The 22,240-nt window shown below is 41.4% G+C and overlaps 1 protein-coding gene and 1 long non-coding RNA gene across 7 annotated transcripts in view; one reads left to right on the forward strand and one right to left on the reverse strand.

The window, feature by feature from the left end:
* Positions 1-22,240, forward strand: part of Tdp1 (tyrosyl-DNA phosphodiesterase 1) — a 77,290-nt gene that overhangs the window by 28,148 nt on the left and 26,902 nt on the right. For all 6 annotated transcript variants that reach the window (XR_013439209.1, XR_013439210.1, XM_078050697.1 and 3 more), the window contains exons 12-13: positions 1,896-1,962; positions 3,264-3,371. Coding sequence is in view for 4 of the 6 variants with exons in the window: in XM_078050697.1 (XP_077906823.1) it covers positions 1,896-1,962; positions 3,264-3,371 (175 nt within the window). In the remaining 2 variants the exon portion in view is untranslated. The remainder of the gene's footprint in view (positions 1-1,895; positions 1,963-3,263; positions 3,372-22,240) is intronic.
* Positions 3,331-10,572, reverse strand: LOC120886213 (uncharacterized). The gene is made up of 4 exons (XR_005729004.2): positions 10,028-10,572; positions 9,767-9,930; positions 9,336-9,447; positions 3,331-8,166 (listed from the first exon to the last, which is right to left on the reverse strand). It is a non-coding gene; the product is annotated as an uncharacterized LOC120886213 (long non-coding RNA).

The raw sequence follows: 22,240 nt of genomic DNA on the forward strand, positions 1-22,240 counted from the left end.
AATTCTTTGTTGTGGGTTTTCTGAACATTCCATCAATAAGAATTTTTACCAGAATTAGTTAGAAATTTGCTAGCAACTATTGGTTAGAAACATGGAGATGGTTTTCTCTTAACTGGAGAAGGATCACGAAGATAGATAATGTTGAGCTCTGCCATGTTCCAGTTCTGCAGTGTTCCAAAGATGGTACTGCCAAACTGAGCAGTGGAGGAATTATTTAATGCTCACTGTGTGCAGTTGTTTTTCTCCCCATTTTTACCAATAAGGTGTCCAGCAGTTGGGTGGTCCAGATAAGACTCAGCTTCCTCTAGAGCATATCTCACATTTCCTTTACGTCCTCTCTCCACAACCTCTCTGCTCTGTCTTAATATTACCTTAGGTGTAACTTGGTTCTATATGTCTGTTCTTTCAAGGACTTTCTCTGTAAATACCTTGTATTATCTTGTGAACATATACCAACTTGCTGTCTTGTTTCCCTTAAACTAATACTGGGTGCTAAACTTTTATGTGGAATTCACAGCATCCTAACAGTGCAATCGAGAGATATTAACTAAAACCCAGAGAGAACGAGCCTCTGGTAAAAGCAGAGTCTGGCTGGCATTCACTAATGGCTAAAAGCTGAATGCATGGAATTAAGACTAATTCAGTCCACTTATTGCTTATCAAACTAGATGTAGCTTTGCCAGAAAAATCTCTACTAAAAGTTCAGCGTGTATTAGCCTGTTCTTTGCTTTTTAATGACAAAACTAAAATTATTTTACTGTGACTCTGAGACATGGTGGTAGTTTTTCTTTTGTCATCTTTCTGTGCCTCTAATAGGCTAGATCTATTCATAGTCACTTTTAACAGGGAAGAGCATGGTATTTTCAATTTTATAATATTTTATAACTGAACCCTCTCTGGAGCTGGGGTTGTGGTTCAGTGGTAGAATGCTTGCCTAGCATGTGTGAGTTACTGGGCTCAATTCTCAGCACCACATATAAAAAAATAAAATGAAGTCCATTGACAACTAAAAATTAATTTTTAAAAAAAACCCTCTCTGGAAGTAGCTTACTGTTGAGAAGTCCAACATGCATTCAGAAAATCACTGATGAACCTAAGTTTTCTTCCTTTCAAAGATGAACAAAAATTGGTTTCTAATTGTGTTTCCACTTGCAATTGTGTCTTTACTCTCTTTTCAATAATAAGACTTTTGGGATCCTTTTTTTTTTTTTAACCCAAACTAGTTATTGAATGTTTTAATTTATCTTCCAGTTCTTCTATTCTTTAAGAATCTGTTCAGTTAGTACAAAGCCTGTTTGAAAATAGCCATGCATAAAGGCAGAGTAAACAGGCACATATGTTATCATCAGAGGCTACTTCCTCAAGTGTCCTGGTCTTGGGCAAAAGCAACTGATGTCTGACCTGATAGAGACAGTGGCATGAGTCAAGATTCTTTCCATGTCTTTTTTCTAACACTTCAGATCTGTTATTCACTTGACACCACTGAGTGATTAATGCCTTTTTCTTTTCAGATTGTAAACATTTACTGTTTAAATGCTTTTTATTACTAAGAAAGGAAACCCCATAAGCCAGTGTACCTAATGCAAGTATAGACATTTTCTTTCACAGAATTATTCCATAATATGAAATAATGGAAGCAGTTGTTTTTTATTTACCTTCTCACTGTTTATTATAGATTCTCTTCTTTTGTGTTTTTTTGTTTGTTTTTTTATTAGTTGTTGATGGACATTTATTTATTTTTGTGTGGTGCAGAGAATCAAACCCACTGTTTCATACATGTAAGGCAAATGCTATAACACTGAGCCACAACCCCAGCCCAATATAGATTTTCTTAATGGGGAAGCTTCACAGTATATTTCATGGCATTTATTTGTTTAATTTTTCTCTTTGAAAAGCTGGAGGTTCTCTTCCCTATAGCATCCAGACAGCTGAAAAACAGAATTGGCTACATTCCTACTTCCAGTAAGTGATTGGTTCAGAGTACTGCTATTACTTCTTTAGAAATAAGGAAGCTATTTATGTCAGTCTATGTTTTAAAAAAGAATCTTATATAATGTAGCTATATTTTTTCATCTACATATGTTAGTGATAGAAATAATTTAAAATAGGGTCTTAAAATTTTTTGGAATAGGTTTTTAATACCAAAGAGTAAAATTTATCTCTGTGAGGTTTCTATTTAAATATTGGTATGCAAAGAAAAAGATAAATAAAAGATCATGTTGGGTAGTTTATGATTTATATAAGCAGTACTTTAGTTCACTTTTCCAAAATATAAAATGTAATTATACTTCCTGTGCCATCAAATGATGTGTGGCCAAGCTTGCTGAGGCCAAAACCCTGTGCCACTGTTGCCTGGGATATAGAACAGTATTCGATGTGTCACGGGAGTTCAGTCAATAGTTGATGAGTGGACAGGGAAAGATATGCCCTTGTCCTCCTGTGGCTATAGCACTTGCTCACCTGCATGTTCTAAACCTTTCCATTCCACACTTGCTTCAATGGGGATTTATCGTTGGACAGTCAGAAGTGAAGGCAGGTTTACATTTCAGCAGCTTTCAGCTGAGATTCAGGATGTCATCTCGGAACCTTTTTTAGTACTTTTCTGGAGAGATTGTCCTTACAGAAGACATTTCTGTGTGTTGAGCTCCTTTCAGTATCAGATTACTAAATTCATTTTGAGTGAAGAAAGCAGTGGACCCACCTAGTCCTGATTCTTGGAGACCACCTGTTATCTTGAAGGAACATCCTCTCCTACTCATAGTAAGAATGGTTGCTTCATGAGAAGGGCCATTTATTCCCATGGAAAATTAGTTTCCCTTGCTTTTCATGCATTTTGACAGACTTCGTTTTGCCCACTTAGTGTTTTTCATTCGACAGTCTTTTATGAAGTTCTGGCTTAATAGTGCACAAGGGGACTGTGACTCCTGCCGTTAGATTGTGGTCCAGCCAGGGAACATGCACACATGCAGCAGAAATACAGCAGAGGTGACATACATGCATGGGTGTATGTGTGTATGTTCATCGCAAAAAAAAAAAAAAAAAGATGGAAGATGGTAAATTTTCCTTTTCTACATACCTTCTTTTTAAAATGAACATACATCAGACTTTTATCTGAATAGAATTTAATAAAGTATCACAAGTTACAGAACTGTATACTTGGTATTTTCAGATTATAGGATTTTACTTTTCATGCAGTTTCCTAATGTTAGAATTATGATGATTTGTATTATTTCTAACCAGTGATTTGTATCTCCTGTCACTAGCACGTGGTCAGCCGACACATCTGGCCGCAGCAATGCCATGCCTCATATTAAGACATACATGAGACCCTCTCCAGACTTCAGTAGAATTGCTTGGTTCCTTGTCACAAGGTAAATGCCATTCTGTTCTTGCTGGGAAGAATTTTTACAATGTGTTTGTAACGCCTGCTCTGAATATTGAAGGGATTTCTAAAAAGTGATCGATGAATTGATCATCATTAGTTCTCAGCCTGTTGGATCACATGAATCTTATTTAAAGGAGGCCCATGACTAATCCCTTGTAGAGTATGTGATCATGGCCTGATTGCTTGTAATTCTAGATGCTTATAAAATTTGCATAAACTTTATCTTCTATTCTTTTTTTATTGGTGCATTATGTTTATACATAATGATGGGATTTGTTGTTATATATTCACACATGCACATAATGAAGCAGTAATATTTGGCCAATATCACTCCCCTGCCTTGACCCCTCCCTCTCGTTCTCCCACTCCCTGGTCACTTAACTCTATTCTACTGATATTCCTTTGATATTCATGAGATTTTCCTTCCTCCACCTTACTTTTCCTTTTTCCTCTCTAGTTTCCTCATATAAGAAAAGATATATGACCCTTGACCTTCTGAATTTGGCCTATTTCACTTAATATAATGGTCTCTATTTCCATTTTCTACAGATGACATAATTTCACTTCTTTATGACTGAATGAAACTCTATTGTGTATATATACCACGTCTTCTTTATTCATTCATCTATTGTTGGATGCCTAGCCTGGTTTTATAGTTTGGTTATTGTGAATTGTGCTGCTACAAACATAGAAATCCATGTATCACTATAGTAAGATGATTTTCATTTTTCAGCATAAATACCAAGGAATGGTGTAGCTGGGTCATATGGTGGTTCCATGCCTAATCTTTTGAAGAATCTCCATAATAATTTCTGTAGTGGTTGTACTAATTCACAATAGCACCAGCAGTGTAAACATGTGAACAAACTTTTAAACAAAAGCGTCACTTAGAAATAAAACTAGTTTGCTAGTTTATGGAAATTGGTAACAATTTCTAATGACCCAGAGAGCATGGTTGATTTAGGTCCCATGCAAGAGAAGCCTTCCTGAAGGCATTTGAAGTATCATAGCATAATGGAAAAACTTAATTTTATTGAGTTCTAAAAATAAGTACTCAAGATGCTGCAGTCATTTAGTAGCTCTGTGAACTTGGCAAATTTATTTAATCTGAGTCTGTTTTCTAGTCTTTAAAAAGGGGGAATTGATGGCTGCCTTTGGGTTACTGTGACAGTTAATGAGATGCGAGAGCTCAGTGCCCAGAATGTGACAGGCCCTCTGTCAATAGCAGCTGTGGATTATGTGTGTTTAAGCCCCCACATCTGTGATAGTGACAGGTGGGCAGGGGAATTGGGACACTTTGCTGTGGATCTTTAAAAACAGAAACTTTGCTTCTAAAGAGGGAGGTTTCCTGGATGTGAAGACCTACACTGTCTGTTCCCTAGGTAGGGAACAATAGGAGGTGCCAGGGAAGCCAAGGCATAGGGTACATGTGGCTGCCCTTTGGTCAAGAGATGTCAGCCCTGGTTGTACTGAAGAATGCAAGGGTTTTGTTAACCCTGCCACCCAATTTTACTTCAAATAAGAACAGTTGGTCAAGTTATTACACATATTCTGAAATTAATGTACAAGAAATTCTTAATGACACCTAACTTTCCATAAAGTTAACCATCAAGAATATGAGGGACCTGGATATTCTAAGAAACCACATTTCATTGTCAGCTCATATATTTGTAATTGTCCTTTAAACCAAGTCTCTAAGTTGCAAGTTAAAAGAAAACTGGCTTTTGATACTGGTTCTGCCATATGGTCTATGTGTGGCCATCACCAACTGTATACTCTTGGTGATAAATTAATAGAACTAGGTGAAGTAATCTGCCCACTACCAATTATAAAATGCTGATTGGAAACAGTTTTCCAAGTAGTAGATCGTCATACACTCCATGACTCTGTTGTTTTATGTTCAGTACCTTAAATGATGTGATATTTATTTTCCTTCATTCATGTGACAGAATTTTCTAAAAGTTTGGGTTATGGGGCATAGCCCATTATATTACTGAGGCTCTTACTGAAATTAGGCTGCTTGCATTAATATTGAATTTGAAGACTACACTTCCAAGTTTGGCTAAAGTCCTCTTACTTATTAACTTAGCTATCTTCATCAAAGTGCAGTATGAGCAATATAGAGAAATACCAAATATTTGTTAGAAACTGATCTTGTTGAGCATCCTTATTTTTCTGGTTGGGAATACTGGAGCTCAGAGAGGTTAGATTAAATTAAACATATAGGAGTGACTAGAAGTGGTCTTCTCCTCCTCCTCCTCCTCCTCTTCCTCCTCCATCTTCTTCCCCTCCCTCTCCTCCATCCTCTCTTCCTCTCCCTTTTCTTTTCCTCCTTCCTATGCCTCTCCTCCTCCTCCTTCCTCTTCTCTTTCTCTCTCTCTCTCTGCACCCCCCCCACTTTTTTTTTTTTTTTTTTTTGCTGTTGGATAGAGTTTATTCAAGATGTAAATGGATATCTCTGTGTTCTATGTAAGAGTTCTCACTGTTGGTCTCTGAGGTTTGCTGAAGATGGAAATCCTAATGCTATAATCCTAAGGATAGGGAAGAGAGGCTATTTGGAAGTCCAGTTGTAAGATGAAAATGGAAAGGATGGGTCCAGGAAAAGTAGGGATGATTACTCTTAGGCTTCTGTATTATTCAGGATTCTCCAGAGAAACAGAAACATACATAGCCTGTTGGATTTATTTTAAGGAATTGGCTCATGTTATTGTGGAGGCTGGCAAATACAAAATCCATAGGGCAAGCTGGAAGCTTAGAGGTATTGTAAGACTTGATATAGCAATCTTGAATCTCTTTCTACTGAATTGGAAAAGTTGAGCTTAATGTCTGTTTGGAGATTGATTCTCCTCAACATGGAATAAAGAGGTGGATTCACTTCGCAGAAATTTCATTTGAATAGTTGATCCTGTTTCAAGGACATTAATAGAAATTGAGATTAAAGTAGCCATATGAAAAATCCTTATCCATAGGCAAAGTTTTAGTGTTATGGTTCAGTGGCAGTTTGTCCTTGGCCCTGGGGACACAAAGATCGAGGAGGCATGTTGTGACAGTGTACCCTTGTTGTTTGACTATGTGAGGATCATGGTGGAAGCGCCATTACAGATCATTCCTGGTTGAGGAGGAGGCCGTCAGAGCTCTTTCAAGTGGGCCTGGAAGGGGGCCTCAGAAGAGGCCAGGAGGACTGGCTGGGAGTCCAGGCAAGGACAGAATCCACAGAGATGGGAAAGGACAGGAGGCTTTTAGGGAACACCTGATTGATTCAATGAAGCTGGATAAAAGAAAAAGTTCAGATAGTTTTAGAACTGGTTTTCCAAAACCAGGGTCCTGTGCATTCTTAGAGTTAAATCACAAAGCATCTACTGTCGATTTATCACTTAATAATTATGTGTCTTATACTGTGTGAACACCTGCTTTAATATTGACTGGCTCTTACTAAATTAATTATAACTATTTGAAGTTGACCAAGCACCCTTCTGAAATGCCGATTTTCCTCATTATTCTGTGTTCAGAATCCCCCACGTACCAGACTATAAAATTCAGATGATCAGTTTGGCCTTTGGGCCCTAGCCACACCATTTCCACCTTTACTATCCAGTAATTTCCAGCACGAACTTCCAGAGCAGCCAGGCTGCCCCTTGACCCCAGAATCATCCCAACAGGAGCCTGTGTAGTTCCCTCTCCTGTCCCCGTCATTGTTTCTCTGCCTCTTCAGTTTCATTGTTTCTCTGCCCATCTTCCAAGGCATGCTCTGCTCTCCTTTCTTCCTGGAGGCTCTGCCAGCATTGCTGGCCTCTCCTTCTCCAGGTCCCTAGGGTGCTTTTAGCCCTTCACAAGCCCGAGAAGGCATCACCTTTGCCTCCTCCTGCCTGTGATCTCATAGAGCAGGAGCAGCGGAGCTTTGGTGTTGTGAGACAGCACTGGGTGAGGTGACTGCGTCACCATCAAGCAGCATCTTGCCTTGAACAATTTTTCACCCTCTCTGAGCCTCAGACTCTTCATCTACACAGAAGCTGCGAGAGCAAGAGAGGCCAAGCCTGGGACTTGACCCTGGGCTTGTGAAAGTTCAATGTGATAAACTCACTGATGAAGAAGAATAGGGAAAGAATCTCAGGACAAGTGACCAGGTTACTAGTGATAATCTGGTATGAACCACTCCATGTTGACTTCTCAGCCTACACATTGCTGCTTCCAACAAATTCCTCTCTTCCAGGCAGAACTGTCACGCGAATGTGTCCCCGAAGGTTCATTTGTTAGAGATTTAATCCAAAAATGTCATAGCTTTGAGAGGCAGGACCTTTAAGAGGTGACTAGGCCACTCTCCTGAATGGATTAATGCCATTATTGCAGGAGTGGATAGTTGTCATGGGAGTGGATTTCTAAAGGAGGATGAGCTCAGGCCACTTCCTTCCTCTTCTACTCTCACCACCTCCCCTCTCAGACCCCTGCTCTCAGCACAAGGTACACTGAGGCCTGTCTCTGCTGTGCGCTGCGCTCCTCACTGCAGAGCTCAGCCCAAGCTGCGCCTCTGCGCCTCTCCCCTCTTCTCCCCACAGGAGCTAATTCTGTTTTCATAAAGGCCCAGGTTACCACACACAGTGACCAAGGACTGTCCAGTTCCCTCGTCGTGACGATGCCTTTGCTGCTGCGTCTCAGGCTCACCCTCACAGTGTCCTGCCCTCACAGGCTCCTCCAGCCTCCACCAGCCAATAATGAGCTCATTGGATGAGGGATCAAGTCGTCCTCTTATTACTTCTTCATAGTCAACATGGATTTCTTGAATGCTGGTGACATAATGGGCAGAGAATACATGGGTGATAAAACAGTCTGCATTTCTTCAAGAAATCTAACTAGCTCTGGATACAGGTTCTATAAGCGGTGAATCACAATTTAATGGGACAGGGCCCTGTTGCCTTAAGGGTGCCAGTATAGTCCTACAAAGCTCAAGACACCGTATTCTCACTGCACCATATTTGAGGAATGAAAGATGCGTACAGTGAGATTCACTCCACAGCAGATGGTCAGGAGCCCTCCCTGTATGGGCACTGTCTATAGCACTGAAGCCGAGGGCAAGGAACCCACTCCACCAGGGCTTTGGCTTCAGGCAGAGCAAGGAAGGGTGCAAACAGCGTACACACCAATGTGAAAACTCCAGGTTAGGGCAGAACCAGGTGGGCAGTGTGTTGCAGCATGTCTGTAGGGGTCAGAGAAGATGGCCTCAGGAGCTGATGTTTAGGCTGAGGCTGAGTGACAAGAAGGAACCAGCCCTGCACAGCAAAAACACCTGGGCATAAGGACCAGCTGGGAAAGCCCTGGTTGGTGAGTGTGGAGTTTGGGATACCCCTTGTGCAGGTTTGCTGATGCCAGCTAGATCACAGAGGGCTTGAAGTGGAGTGATATCATCTGATTAATGTCCTGAAAGCTAGGTCAACCTGCTAGATGGAGAGTGGATCTTGGCGGGGAAAATTCTGGACATATCCAGGCCCATTGGGAAGCCTGAACATATTCGTGTTCCCGGGGAAGAACTGGTAGATGGAGGCTGTTTTAGGAGGTTGTGTTGTGTTAGGGTCTGTAAATAAGTCAAGATGGTGCCTGGCATTTTGCCAGAGGGAGTGGTTTGTGAAGTAACGCCAGCGAGCCATTAAGTGTGGAGATTCCTTATTGGTTGACTGCTGTATCTAGTTTATGTTAATTAAGATAAGCTGTATGTAATGTATATATACCCCTCCTGTCCTACAATAAATGGCTCCCACTCCTGGTGCATTAACCTTCACAAGTTGCTCGTCACCCCCCCGGTTATTTTGCTGCAGCCGGACTGCGGCAGTGTTGGTGGGGTGGGGAGGGGCTTTACAATCTGCATGGTTTAGCCTCTTGCCATTTGTGAATCATGGAGCCTCACCAAGCTCATTTCCTTAAATATGAAAGCAGGATATGAAAGCACACAAGGACTTACTGAGAGTTTGAGATCAGTTCTCCAGAGCACTTAGCTCCAGGCAGAGGTCAATGTTCAAAAATTGACACTTGTCCTTACTTAAGGAAGTGGACTTCTTAAGGCACACTCTTAACTATAAGGAAATGGAATAGAATAAACTTAGAATAAATCAAGTATCTCATCATAATCTCATAAAGTAGCACCTGCCCTAACAATGATGGGGTAGTAACACTTCACGATGGCCCCTCAACCTTCAAATTCACACAGTGGCAACAAGAATCATGGTAACTTCAGAAACCCTTGTCACACCCTTGAGCCAGTCCCCTAGTTCTTTTCAACCCTCAGTCACCTGGGAGAGCTCCATCAAAATATCAGGCCCTTGCCATGCTTAGGGAGAAAATGCCATATCTGCTTCGCACAGCAGCCCAATACACATGATTCTGATGCTTTACCTGTGTGCCCTCCTTGAGCATCGGGAGGTACTGTGAGGTCACATCCTTTCCTCAGTCAAGGAATAAGGCTGCAGATTGGGGCAGCTCCACTGTTACTTAGCACATGTAGTGCCCACAGCCCAGGAATAGAGGATCAAAAGGAGCTTCCTGCCCCACTGGAACCGCTTTGAATGAGAGATTTAGCAACATGTCAGTCACCTGTGTTAGTTGACTGTCTGCAGTCGCAGTGCTTCCCTACCTGTTCTGCACAGGTAGACTCACCTGGTGAAGGCTTAACTTTCAGTCTCCTAGTCGTCACCTTGATCCTGGCTTCCTCAGAGACTCCCAGCTTCCTGAGCCCAGGGGCTTCCACGACGCCCTGGACTTTCTGCATCCTCAGGGTTCCTTCCCCTGCCTTGTGGCTGCTTGTGTAACTATCTGGCTTCCCTCTGGACTGAGGCCACACCCGAGTCTGTCTTGTTAGCGCATTCCAGCATCTGGCAGAGCGCCTGGCACGTAGGAGGCACTGGGTACAATTTTGTTAACAAGGAGACTAATGAAGGCTGGGCTGAGGTGGGAACTGAGAAAATGCTGCATTATGTGCAATGGAATAGGAATAAGGCCTCAAACAGTTCCTAAGCTGAGGGTGTGGCTGGTAGACAGCTGGGGTTGGTTGTGGACACCAGTATAGACATCAGGAAATGGAACTGGTTTCAGGTGGATGGTGGTGTATTTAATTGCTGGCCTGGGCATATGGCAGAGTAGTAGAACACTTGCCTAGTGTCTGTAAGGCTCTGGATTTGGTCTCCGGCACCAAAAAAAAAAAAAAAGTGTGATTACAGGTTTTTTTTGTTTGTTTGGTTTTTGGTTTTTTGTTTGCTTTTATTTTTTAGTATTTTCAGTTGTAGATGGACATGATACCTTTAGTGATTTTTTTTTTTGTATTTTTTATGTGGTGCTGAGGATCGAACCTAGTGCCTCCTACATGCTAGGCAAGTGCTCTGCCACTGAACCCCAGCCCCAGCCCACAGATAAATTTATTTTAAAGTACAGTTGGTTGGAGATGTACTCAAAGGTCTGTTGTGTATATAGTAGATTTTGGAGTTCTTCCCAGTGCTTACGCAGCCTTCGTGACTTTCCTGGAAGATAGTAAAGTTGTTGATTCCTGGGCACCAAGCAACATTCAGGAAATACATAACAAGTGGGCTTTTCACATTTGCCAATGAATTGAAACCAAGTTGTTCACCTTGGGTTGAGAAGGCAACTTACTACCATTAAAAGATCTTCCTTCTACCAAAAAAAAAAATTTTTTGTTAAACATTATTTAAGTTATACATTCTATTTAACCATTTATTCAAAATACATCTGTTGAGCTCCTACTATGTACCACATGTTTCCAAAAGCTTGGAATAAAATAATAAAACACAATGTTTGGCCTGAATCTGGTGGTGGGAATTACACAAAAACAAACCAAATTTATTTATTTATGTCAAGTAGTGATAAGTTCTATAGATAAAAACAAAGCAGAAAGATAATTTAGATGTACAGTCCTTTATTCAAAATCCCCGGGGCCAGATGTCTTTCAATCTTTGGAGTTTAGGAAGGTAGCATGGTATGCATACTGTCTGTCAGCGTCACTGGTGCTGTCTGCACCAGGACTTCATGATAAACATTCCAGAAACAGCCTTATGCTGTTTTTGCTACCTAATGAATTAAGATCAAATTTTGCTGCCAAATGAATGAATCTTAACAGACGACTTCAAAGTCATTTTAAGTTGCCTTTAAATGTTCAGAGCCAACACCAGAGTTGTCACTATCATTAGAAAGCATAGAGGAGCTAAACAAGGTACCCAGAAGCCCAGGTCCCCAGCTCCAGCACCCATACCCCCAAGCACCATGTAGTGTAGTGAGGATCATGGTAGGGCATGGGGCTGCATTAAATAGGAGAGTCAGGGAAGGCCTCACTGACCTGGGGACACTGAAGTGGAGTCCTCAAAGAAGAGACAGCACTGTGAGAGTAGACAGACTGCTGAGGGAAGAGGTCAGACGCTGGCGCTTGCTTTGTTTGAGAAACAGCAGAGTGAGTGCTGGCGCGTGATTGGGCAGGAGAGGTGACTTCAGAGTCTTCACTGGTGGCCAGGCTTTCACCTGCTGTGGGGCCAAGTTGCCACTGGCTTCTCCTAGGGTTCCTGAGGCTTTATTAGTCAGGGGTCTGTGGAGAACACTGATTGGAATAATTGAGTGCTTTTAAAGTACTTGTTCAGTGAGACATTCTAGAATAAGGTAGGGTTTTAATATAGTCAGTTTATCTTTTACTCAATTAGTGTTTCTCTCAACAGGGCAGTGCTGGCGTTTTGTTCAAAGTAATTCTTGGTTGTGCAAGATTGTCTCATGTATTCTAGTGTGTTTAATAACCACCTGGCCTCTACAAACTAAACACACCACATCCGGGTGGAAGTAAAAAAAAAAAAAAAAAAGCCTCATCTACCTCTAAACATTTCTAGATTGTTTGCCCCGATGGATAATATTGGCATCTTCGAGGATAAGTGCAGAACTTGATAGGAAACTGACTTTCGCAGACTGCTGTCTTTCACATAATGTGCCTGCCTACTTCTAATCCAAATGAAGCGAGAGGCCTAGCAAAGCTAATAGAGTGGCAGGCAGATTATATTTTAAGAATTGGGCTTTAGTCAAAGCTAAACTAAATAATCAAAAACCATGTAAGTTTAACTTATTTTCTAACTTTTCTACTTCGATTTGTGTTACCAATCCATGTTTAATGTTCTTGTTTGGGATGAATAACTTCTTTCAAACAAAATTAAAACAAATTATCCAGCAGGGGTGTGTAAGATACAAAACAGATAAGCAATATGAATTTTGACTTTTAACATAATAAATATTCTTTTCTAAATCTAAAGAAGTGTTGTCCCTCAAGATCACCTTTTGACACTAGGAATCCAACCAGAAATACTGCCATTACTTAAATTGTTTGGACTAGAATCTCCTTCAAAGTGAATTTATATGATATGTTAATGAATAGGTGTCATTTCTTTGATTTTTGGCCTTGGATTCTTTTTTTTTTTTTTTTTTTTCTGCTTTGTAGTAAGTGACCACAGACTAAAGGGCTTCAAATGATGCTGTGCTTTCTGTGGGTTAAGAGCCCGGTGAGCTGGTCCCCTTAGGATCTCACCAGGCTGAAATCAGAATGTCGACCAGGTCTGAGCTCATCCATGCTTGCTGGTTATTGGCAGAATTCAGTTGCGTGTAGCTGGAAGGCTGAGAATCCTGCTTTCTCATTGACTATCAACAGGCTGTCCCAGCGAGGAAGCTGCCCACAGAGCCACTCAGCATTGCTGTTTGCATCTTGAAAACCAGCAAGAGAATCAGGAAGGACACTGGCCCACCCAGGATTACTTCCATTTTGATTAGCTTAAAGTCACCTGATGATTAATCTAACAGTGTACATGAAATCTCATTCTAATAACAAATCTTGCTTACACTCAAGGAACAGGGTAATATAGGGCGGGGGCCCTATAAGGAGCTTGGGGACCATCTTCCAATGCTTCCACCCATAGGCCTTATTTGGTGTTCATAACCCAGAATGATTCATCCTCTTGTTCTCCCAACTTTGCCTTGAAATAATTTCTTATTGTTTCCAGAATGGAGGTTTATTTTCCATAGATAAGTAAAACTAGCCTTGAATATGCTCAAAAGAGTGGGCATCTGGCTCCCAAGGCAGTTGAACTTGGAGTGCAGCACTATTCTTTGTGTGGAGCCAAAGGAGGCAGCTTTTTTGATGTGAGGAGTAGCCCTGTAGCGGACCACACTGAAGAACTGTATTCTCTTGGGTGTGTGGAGTTGTTAATAGTCTAATAAAAGTTAGAGTTCCAAAAGATCTGCTTTCCTAACCCGGAAAAATCCATCAACTCAGAGGTGCACTTTGTAAGTCTCCTGTGCTGTGTGCACATATACCACCTGTTACTTCTCTACACATCCTCCTAATGCATGCTGGCTTCTGGTCACACAGAATTTGTTTTATCCAATTCATGGTTCACTAGTATGAAACATCTGGATTCTGAATTTCAGAGTTTATAATCTTATACAAATTTTTTTTCATTTCTCATTTCTTTCTTTTACATACAAGTAAAGCATAATTTTTATTCTCCCTCATTATGTGTCATGATTGCAATTCTGACTGAAAGCATGCTTTGTAGATCCTGGGTCACGTTTTAGTGTATAGTTGCCATAGTTACCATACCACTGAGAATCATAGATCTGCACTGAAATCATTTTTAATGAAGTTTCTGTTTTATTGGACCATCTGCATTAAAAGGTTTTTTTTTCTACTTTAAGAGAAAATGAGCTTTATCATATTTCATTTCCAGCAAAGCACTCATCCTGACTTTGGGTGATTATTCACTTAATGTTTTGTGTTTCTGCCAGATAAATAAAGTGCCTAGTACAATACTTCGTCTATAGAGACTTAGCAAATTTCTAATGGATGAGTTAGAATCCCCTTAACTGCAGTTCATTTTTAAACTGCTTCTCAGATTTTAAATTTGTTTTTCTTTTTATACTATCTGGAACAATTATGCTTCTCCTGCAGGGTCACCTTAAGTGTCCCCCTTTGAATAAAACTTCAGGTCAACAGAGAGAATTCCTGATTTTTTTCCTTTGTGTTCCTTTTACATCTTTGTTGGCCCTTTGATTCTCTTTGCTTGAGAACAGCTGCCTGGTCCTTTTCATCTTCATATCATGGGAAATGTGGTACTGCAGGTTTCATCATTGTACAGACCCTTGGAGTACTGACGTGAATCTTTATGGCACAGCGTGGTCAATCTACGTTGATCTCCGGACACAGGAGTTGTGGTGAATGAACACAGATACATGAGGCTGCTGTCACTTAACACAATATATTGCTTTCCAGTAACCTTTTTATTTTTAAATAAGCAGGAGTACATTCTAAAAAGTATAATATAGTTAAAACACAAGCCAGTATACATGATCATTAGTTACATTACCATTACCAGCTGTCACGTGCTATAATTAATTGCACATGCTGTGCTGTGACGCAGCTGGTGGTGGAGACGTGCTTACCCCAGCACCACCACAAGTATGAGTGGTACCTTGTGCCAGCTTTGCCACAGCCACAGCATCACTAGCTAATGAGATTTGTTCAGCTCCAGTATAATCCTCAAGGTCTACCATCTATATGTGGCCCATTATTGACTGAAATATTATCATACAGTGCCTCACTGTATTGAATGAGAGCCCTTTAAATGTTTTTCTTTGAAGTAGGTAACAGATTTATACAGTATTAAGAGGTATATAAAGGAAGTTTCTTTCCACTGCTGTGCCCAACCTCCATAGTCTTCAACTTGAAACCATAATTACCAGTTCTTGGGTTTGATAGCATTTAGCTCAAGAGCATTTTCAAGCTCAGGCTCCTCAAAGGTTGATAGGATCTGGCCAGCTAGCATATTGTTGAGGAAATAACCTGAGGCAGATCCAAGTCCCAATTTGGATTGCTACTTACTAGTTTTGCCACTTAAATTTCAGAAAACTCAATTATCATATGAACTTTTATATGATTTATGGAATGCTCTAAGGTGGAAGATGGAAAGTGTATGTTACCTATTAAATTGTATGATGTAGTTAATAGTTAATTGCTTAGTGTTTAGTGGCTCAGAGTCATTAGGCCTGTTGTAATTTACAAAAGCAACTCATATAGCCTTTATCTTTTTTGCATATATAACACATTGATGTTAACATTGATGATATGTAACTTAGATTTGTAGATACAGCCTTTTCTAAACTCAGTATGAGGTTAATTTGAAAGTTGGTGAAAATTATTATATTAGGACAAGTAAATTCAACCAGATGTCTGTGTTCAAAGGAACTTCAAACTAGCCGTTCAGCTTGAGCTTTGTAGCATGTTAAATTGGTTGGTGAGTTTCTCTTTTGTCTGGTTGCTTGCTTTTATGGCAAGTTATTTATGATTTTAATAAGATTTTCCTTCATCTGTTTGATCCTGCATGAGATCATCCTGTGTTTGATGAGCAGCCTGTTGTGGAAGTCAGTGAGACACGGTGACAAATACAGTTGGACAACCAGGCAGGAAGATGAGCTTTCAGAAGAACGTTGGCTCAGGAGATGGCACCTAGGTGTAATTGGCAAACTCTGTGACAACAGTTACGGAAGCTGTGCATTGTGGGAGGCAGGAAGCAAGGCAGATGCTGACACAGTTGCCTAGCAACTGACAGGCCGTGTGGCAGTCAGGGATGAGCAGAAATGTTGGAGCTGCCACTTCGGGGAGAAAACGAGACAAGTGCTTGACTATAAAATCGCTGTGGCTTTTTGAAGAAACATAAAAGACATTCTCCCCTCCTCTGCTTCTCAGTATTGCTGTGCAGTTCTTCTCTAATGTCTATGCCTTTGATTCTGAAGCAGTCTTTTTTTTTTCCCTCTTTTGTCTGATTTTTTTGGTGAAAATCAAGTTGGATCACACACAAAAATACTTGTAGATGTAATTGGGTAGACTGGGTTGCCTGGCACTGCAGCACCAAGATAGTGAGATTCATTGTTACGCCTCATGGACTTTGTTACAAATAATGGTTATTTGTATTAGAGCCGGCAGATGACTTCCTTTGTGTGTTAGAAATGATTCAAAGACATTCATCACCCTCACTTTCTTGCATTCTGGTACAAACAAATCAAAAAACAGAGTGTGCCCTGTTCCATGCCCATGAGCAAGTTCATCTCCAAGCCTGAGACTCCTGACCTGTCCCCGGTAGGCCCCTTGTACACTGGCCCAGGTGAGCCTGGCTCAGGATGAGGTGCTATTTGGGAGTCCCCCACCAGGGCCCAGCCACAAGAGAAAACTCCTTAATCTTGGTAATGCTTATGTAGTGCTTACCATGTGCTGGCTAAGTCCTTTTTTATACTAACTCATTTAATCTTCTCAATTAGGACCTAGGGATTAGGCTTATCCCCATTTTAGGGATGTAGGGAGCTTAAATGATGGGCAAGTGGGCAGAGCTGAGATTCAGATCCAGATAGTCTGGTGTGACTGTTTCTTGCCTGGGCTTTGGTTATAGATGGCAAACAAGACAGCCGTAGTCCTTGCCCTCAAGGAACTTACATTCTGGTTGGCATAACCCCATTGTCCCTCTGCTTTGGGAGTAGCACTGCAAACTAAGCCCCTGGGGAGAGCATGTGGCTCACAATCCCTGCAGCCCCACCTCCTGGGGCAGCAACCGCCTGTCTTCACTCCAACCCAGCAGCCAGGCCGGGCCTCCTGGTCCTCTCCTGCCCTCCACCCAGAATGCCCTGCCTGCCTACCCTCCCTTTCACCATGACGTGTAAGATTTCAGTTTCTGCCATTGCTGTTGTCTGGGGCCCTGCGGAGCAGCTTAGGTGCCTATAGCTGCCTTTGTATCATCTGACACTGATATCAGCTCCTGTCCCCTACCTCTCTCATTTTATTCAGCAAATGCTTATTGAGTCCCTGTTCTGTAGCAGGCTTTGCTGGGGGTGCCTAAAGCTTCACTGCTCTTAAAATGCTTCTTCATTATGGCCATCCAATTCCCAGTTGCTAGTCAATATCTGGTCAGCTGACAAAAGTTTGTTAAGTACCTGACTCCTCTGGATCCTGCCCATCCAGGCTGTTCACACCAAACCCAGCCACTTCGTGTAGCAATAAGTGGATGCCACCTAGAACCTGAGTCATTTGTCTCTTTTTGTTGTTCCACATTGTTTTTAAGTCTTCTGTGGTCATTCAGGTTTTATTCATCTGTTCAGTCATTCACAGATACACATTTCATTCCCACTCAGGATATGTGCTAGGCCTGCAGGCCATGCAGTAGTCTGCTGACTGCAGAGAGCCTGATCAGTGTGCAGTTGGGTTTCAGTGTGTGTAGATAGAGGAGTTTACACTGTAGCAGTTAAGGACATCCAAGGCAGTTCCTATAATAAGCTGCAGGGAAGTCAGAGAAGAGAGATCACTTCTGCCTAGAGTAACTAGATGAAGCTTCAGGAAGTAGTACCTTTGGTGCTCAACAGAGCAGCATTTGATAGATGCTGCAGTTTGGAGAAGTGTGCCCCAGAGGTCCGCATGGTAAGGCTTGGTCCCCAGGTGGCCTATTGGAAGGTAGTGAATCAGGGGACCCAGTCCATTCCTCTTTCCTGCTCTGATCCCTGGCCTTGAGATGAGCAGTTTTGTGCTACCTCGCCCTTTGTATCATGTGCTGCCTCACCACACATCCAAGGTAATGGGACAACTGGTGATGGACTGGAACCTCCAAAACTGAGTCAAAATAAACTGTTTCCCTTTCATTGTCTCAGGTACTTTGTTATAGTGATGAAAAGCTGACAAACACAACAGGCCTGGCTGAGTACTTTATGTAGAAAAAAATGACAGCCGTGAAGTTCCCAAGACAAGGAAAGCTGGGGAGGTGAAGGGGCCACAGAGTTGGCACAGAGCGTGTGTAGAGAGGGCTGGGAGAGAAGCCTGTCAGGCGGACGGGGTCAAATGTGGTAGACTGCAGTTAGGGATCACTGGAGGTTTGAGTGTGGTAGACTGCAGTTAGGGATCACTGAAGGTTTTTGGACAAGAGAACAAAGTGCTCAACAGTATTTTATTAAAATTACTAATAAGGTCTGTTATTAGGTCTTTATCACTGGTTTATTTTATTTTCATGATAATGCTGTCCTGTGCTTTCTGAAATCTAAATAGTGCGGGTATTTTTACCTATTTTATGAAAATAGAAATGGGCACAGAGGTCAGGCTGAATCCAGACCTTTTATTTCCTCTAAATCATACTCTTTAAGGAATTAGTTTGTGGGTTAGATTAGAGGAAAGAGAACATGGAGGCAGGAAGGAAACCCTCCTGAGACACTGAGGCAAACCTCCAGGCGTGAGTCCGTGGGACCTGGATGTGGCAGCCATGGGGAAAGGCAGGAGGGCACTCACATGTAGGTACCAAGGTGGGGGCCCGCCAAGCATGGTCACAGGCTGGGCAGGGAGTGAGGAGGGGCTACCTGAAGGGCTGTGGGCGCTGTTTTCCAGGCGCTGCCACACCAGGCTTTGTTAGCTTTCCTACCTGGAAAGGTGTTGGTGAAAATCTTGGAAAGCCTCCAAAAATTGCAGGGCTGTCTCCCAGCAGGCTGCACCACTGTGGAACTCAGAAAGACAAAGCCAAGGCTTTCCACAGCCTCAGGGGCTTTGGGAGAGAAGTTTTCTTCAAAAATTATTTCAGGGTCTCTAAGGAAAAATGACCAAGTACTGGCCATGCATCAGCCCTGTCAGGCTTCCCTGGCTGAGGGAACAGCCCACATCTGCAGCCCCCATCCTATTTATAGTCGATCGCTGCCCCTCTCCAGGCCTCTTTCCCTCTCTGCTCATCCAGGGCTTGGGTTCAATCCATGGAGTGGACACTGTGTTCCTTGCAGCCCTGCAAGTTCTAAAAATTCCTTTCTGAGTCCATCACAACAGGCAGGGGGAGAGGAGGGTAGGTATCTCCTTGGTTCATCCAGAGACAATGGCTTTTTGTTTGTTTTAAATGTTTCTTTTGAACAAAGAAGTCTCCAGGTTTAAAAAAAAAAAAATTAAACCATGATAAAAGATCTCCCAATGCCCGTTCTAGCATTTCATAGTTCTGTTCAGAGTATTAGTGCTTTCTAAGCCTTACTTTTGCATTATGCTTTATAATTTTCTAAGCACTTCCTTGATTGTTCCTTCATTCCCCTTTATAACCCAGCACAGTGAGCAGATGGTGCCAAATCCACATCGTAGGTGGAGAAATTGGTGCTCAAAGTATGGAATGGCAAGGTAACAGAGCTAGCAGAAACCAAACCCAAATTGAAGTCAATGGCTCTTTTCAAGTTCTTATATTTATTTTCTTCCCGTCATAAGAGACACACCAAATAATGGAACATTTCAGTAGAAAATAAAATAGCAGCATTTGATTATCACATTAGTCACCGTTAAATATACACTCAAATTATTTGATGTAATGTTCTAATACCATTTCTGACCTGAAATTTGAAAAGCAATTTTGATCCTGCTGGACAGTAATTTTTGTCATTTGGATCCTCACTGCTGATGTGATGGCTTCTAAAGTCCTGATAGTTGCATTTATGGGGTCAAAGATGATGGATCCATTTAAAGACAAAACTGACAGGTAGGCTGCACTGTGCCATGGAATGCCAGAGGCTCCACTGAGGACTCAGTGTGGATGTGAAATACTTTGCTTGGGAGCCAGGATTTGCCTGTGACAGGAACAAAGTGAGGTTGCAAATAGATTTTTCAGAATCCATTTGGGGATTTGTCAGAATTTTTACTTACAAACCCACGCCCAAGTGCTCAACTCCTGCAGTGCTCTGCTCTTGCTTATCTGTTTGAAAACATGGATCAAAACCATTTTCATTTTTTTTTTCCTGCTGATGATGTTTCTTTGTTAATACTGAGTATCTATAAGACTCCCACACTCTAAACAGCTGATGTGGTACATCACAAGATTGTTCAATATCTGCAGGATTGGTTTCATTTTATTACATTAAACCAATTACATTCTTGTTACTTTATCACCTGTAATAAAAATTGAGGAAGTGGGGTAGAACCATGTTTTGTAAAGGAAGTTTTTTCAATTTCCTTTAAAGTAAAATGGGAGTTCACTGCATTTCTGTTTTGTGGGCCCATGCATGCTAGGATTTAAAAATCAGTGATGTGATAGATAGGGTGAATAATTTTTAGACTCCTCTATACCAAAACTCTGTAGGATTAACTTGACTCGGTTGGGTAGACTTGCCTTTCAGAGAATTTCATCACTTGATGAGTCAGACCAGAGAAAAGGACCAGAGTCACCTTCCATGCATTTAGCAAAATATTGATGACGTTGATGATAACTAACATTTATTAAGCACCACTGATGTGCCAAGGACCTTTACACAGTGTATCTGGTGTGATTCCCCCTCAAATTTATGAGGCAACTTTATTACCATGCTTCACTGAGGTGAGCAAGGTTAGCACTATTTGTGATCAAAATGCACGTGAATTCAAGTCCTGCTCTTACCCACCATCCTATTTTACCTGTATTTTGTGCTAAATTGTCAATAATTAATCCTTTTCTCTAAATTCTGGTTTAAAAATCTTAAATTCTCTAACTATAGTAAACAAAGTAGCATTAGCAAATTGTGTCTTCTCTCCCTGTGGGTCAGGTCCTTTTCTTTGAATTAATTAGATGTTTCTTGCTTGCCTAACATCTGTAGGATTCAGTGTTGGGAGCTGGAATAACTGCAGACAGCTTCCTTTAAGAGTTGGGGTCCGTGGGAGAGGAAAGAGCTCAGACATCTATAGGAGTGGGTATAGTGGAAGGCAAGATGGACAAAGAAATTATGTTTGCAAAAATTGGGGGCAACGATAAATAGATAGGTCTGGAGGTACTAAGTGAATCAGTTCAGTAAAAAAGAGAAGTGTCACGAAAAGGCATAGTGGGAAATGAAGTTTAAAGCATTGATTCAGACAGCAGTGGAGGGTACTGGATGCCAGGTTATGACATTTACTTTATGCCTAAGTAGAAAGGACACATTGATGCTCTCTGAGAACCACTGGAGGAGGTATGGAATGAGACATCTGAGATGGGCAGTCCATCTAGAACTGCATTCTAGAGTAAAAAGGACCCTGGAAACAGAGGTTGTTACAAGAGTAGAATAGAAAAATTGGAGCCTGGCATGGTGATGAATCTGTAATCCCAACTACTTGGTAAGCTGAGGCAGGAGGATCACAAGTTCAAGGCCAGCCTCAGCAACATAGCAAGAGCCTGTCACAAAAATAAAAAGACTGGTGTGGTAGCTCAGTGGTAGAGCACTTCCCCACCACATGCAAGGCTCTGGGTTCTTTCCCTAGCACCACAAAGAAAATAACAATAGTAAAGCAGATTGGTAACTGGCTATACATGGTTGCCTATGGAGCAGTAAGTCGCAAATGCCTGAGATTTTTAAGCCTTATCAAATGAGACTGAAGAGATGGGAAGTTAGGAAAAGACTGGTTTTCAGAGGGAAAGCTTTGCTGATCCTGTTTTTTGATGTATTGAGCTTGGGGTGACAGTAATATCCAGAGAAATCCAGTTTATTTGGAGATGCCAGTTTGGAAATTTGATAAGTCTAAATAACAGATGTCAAGAATTATTCTTGTCAAGGTGATGGTTACAGTTGGTAAGTGGAAAAGTCCCAAAGAAGAGGAAAGGGTAAGTTTAATGGACTTTGGCCATTCTAATAGGTATGTAGATGTATCTTGTTTAATTTGTAATTCTCTAAGACCTGTGATATGAAGGATCTTTGACATTTTTGTCATCTGTTTATCTTCTTTGGTGAGGTGCCTGATAGGTCTTTTGCCCATTTTTTAGTCAGGTTGTTTGATTTCTTATTGAGTTTTGAGAGTCCTTTGTATGTCGTAGACACTGGTCCTTTTTCAGATCTGTTTTGCAAAAATTTTTT

Source organism: Ictidomys tridecemlineatus, chromosome 5, assembly GCF_052094955.1.
Source record: "Ictidomys tridecemlineatus isolate mIctTri1 chromosome 5, mIctTri1.hap1, whole genome shotgun sequence".
NCBI classification, from domain to species: Eukaryota; Metazoa; Chordata; class Mammalia; order Rodentia; family Sciuridae; genus Ictidomys; species Ictidomys tridecemlineatus.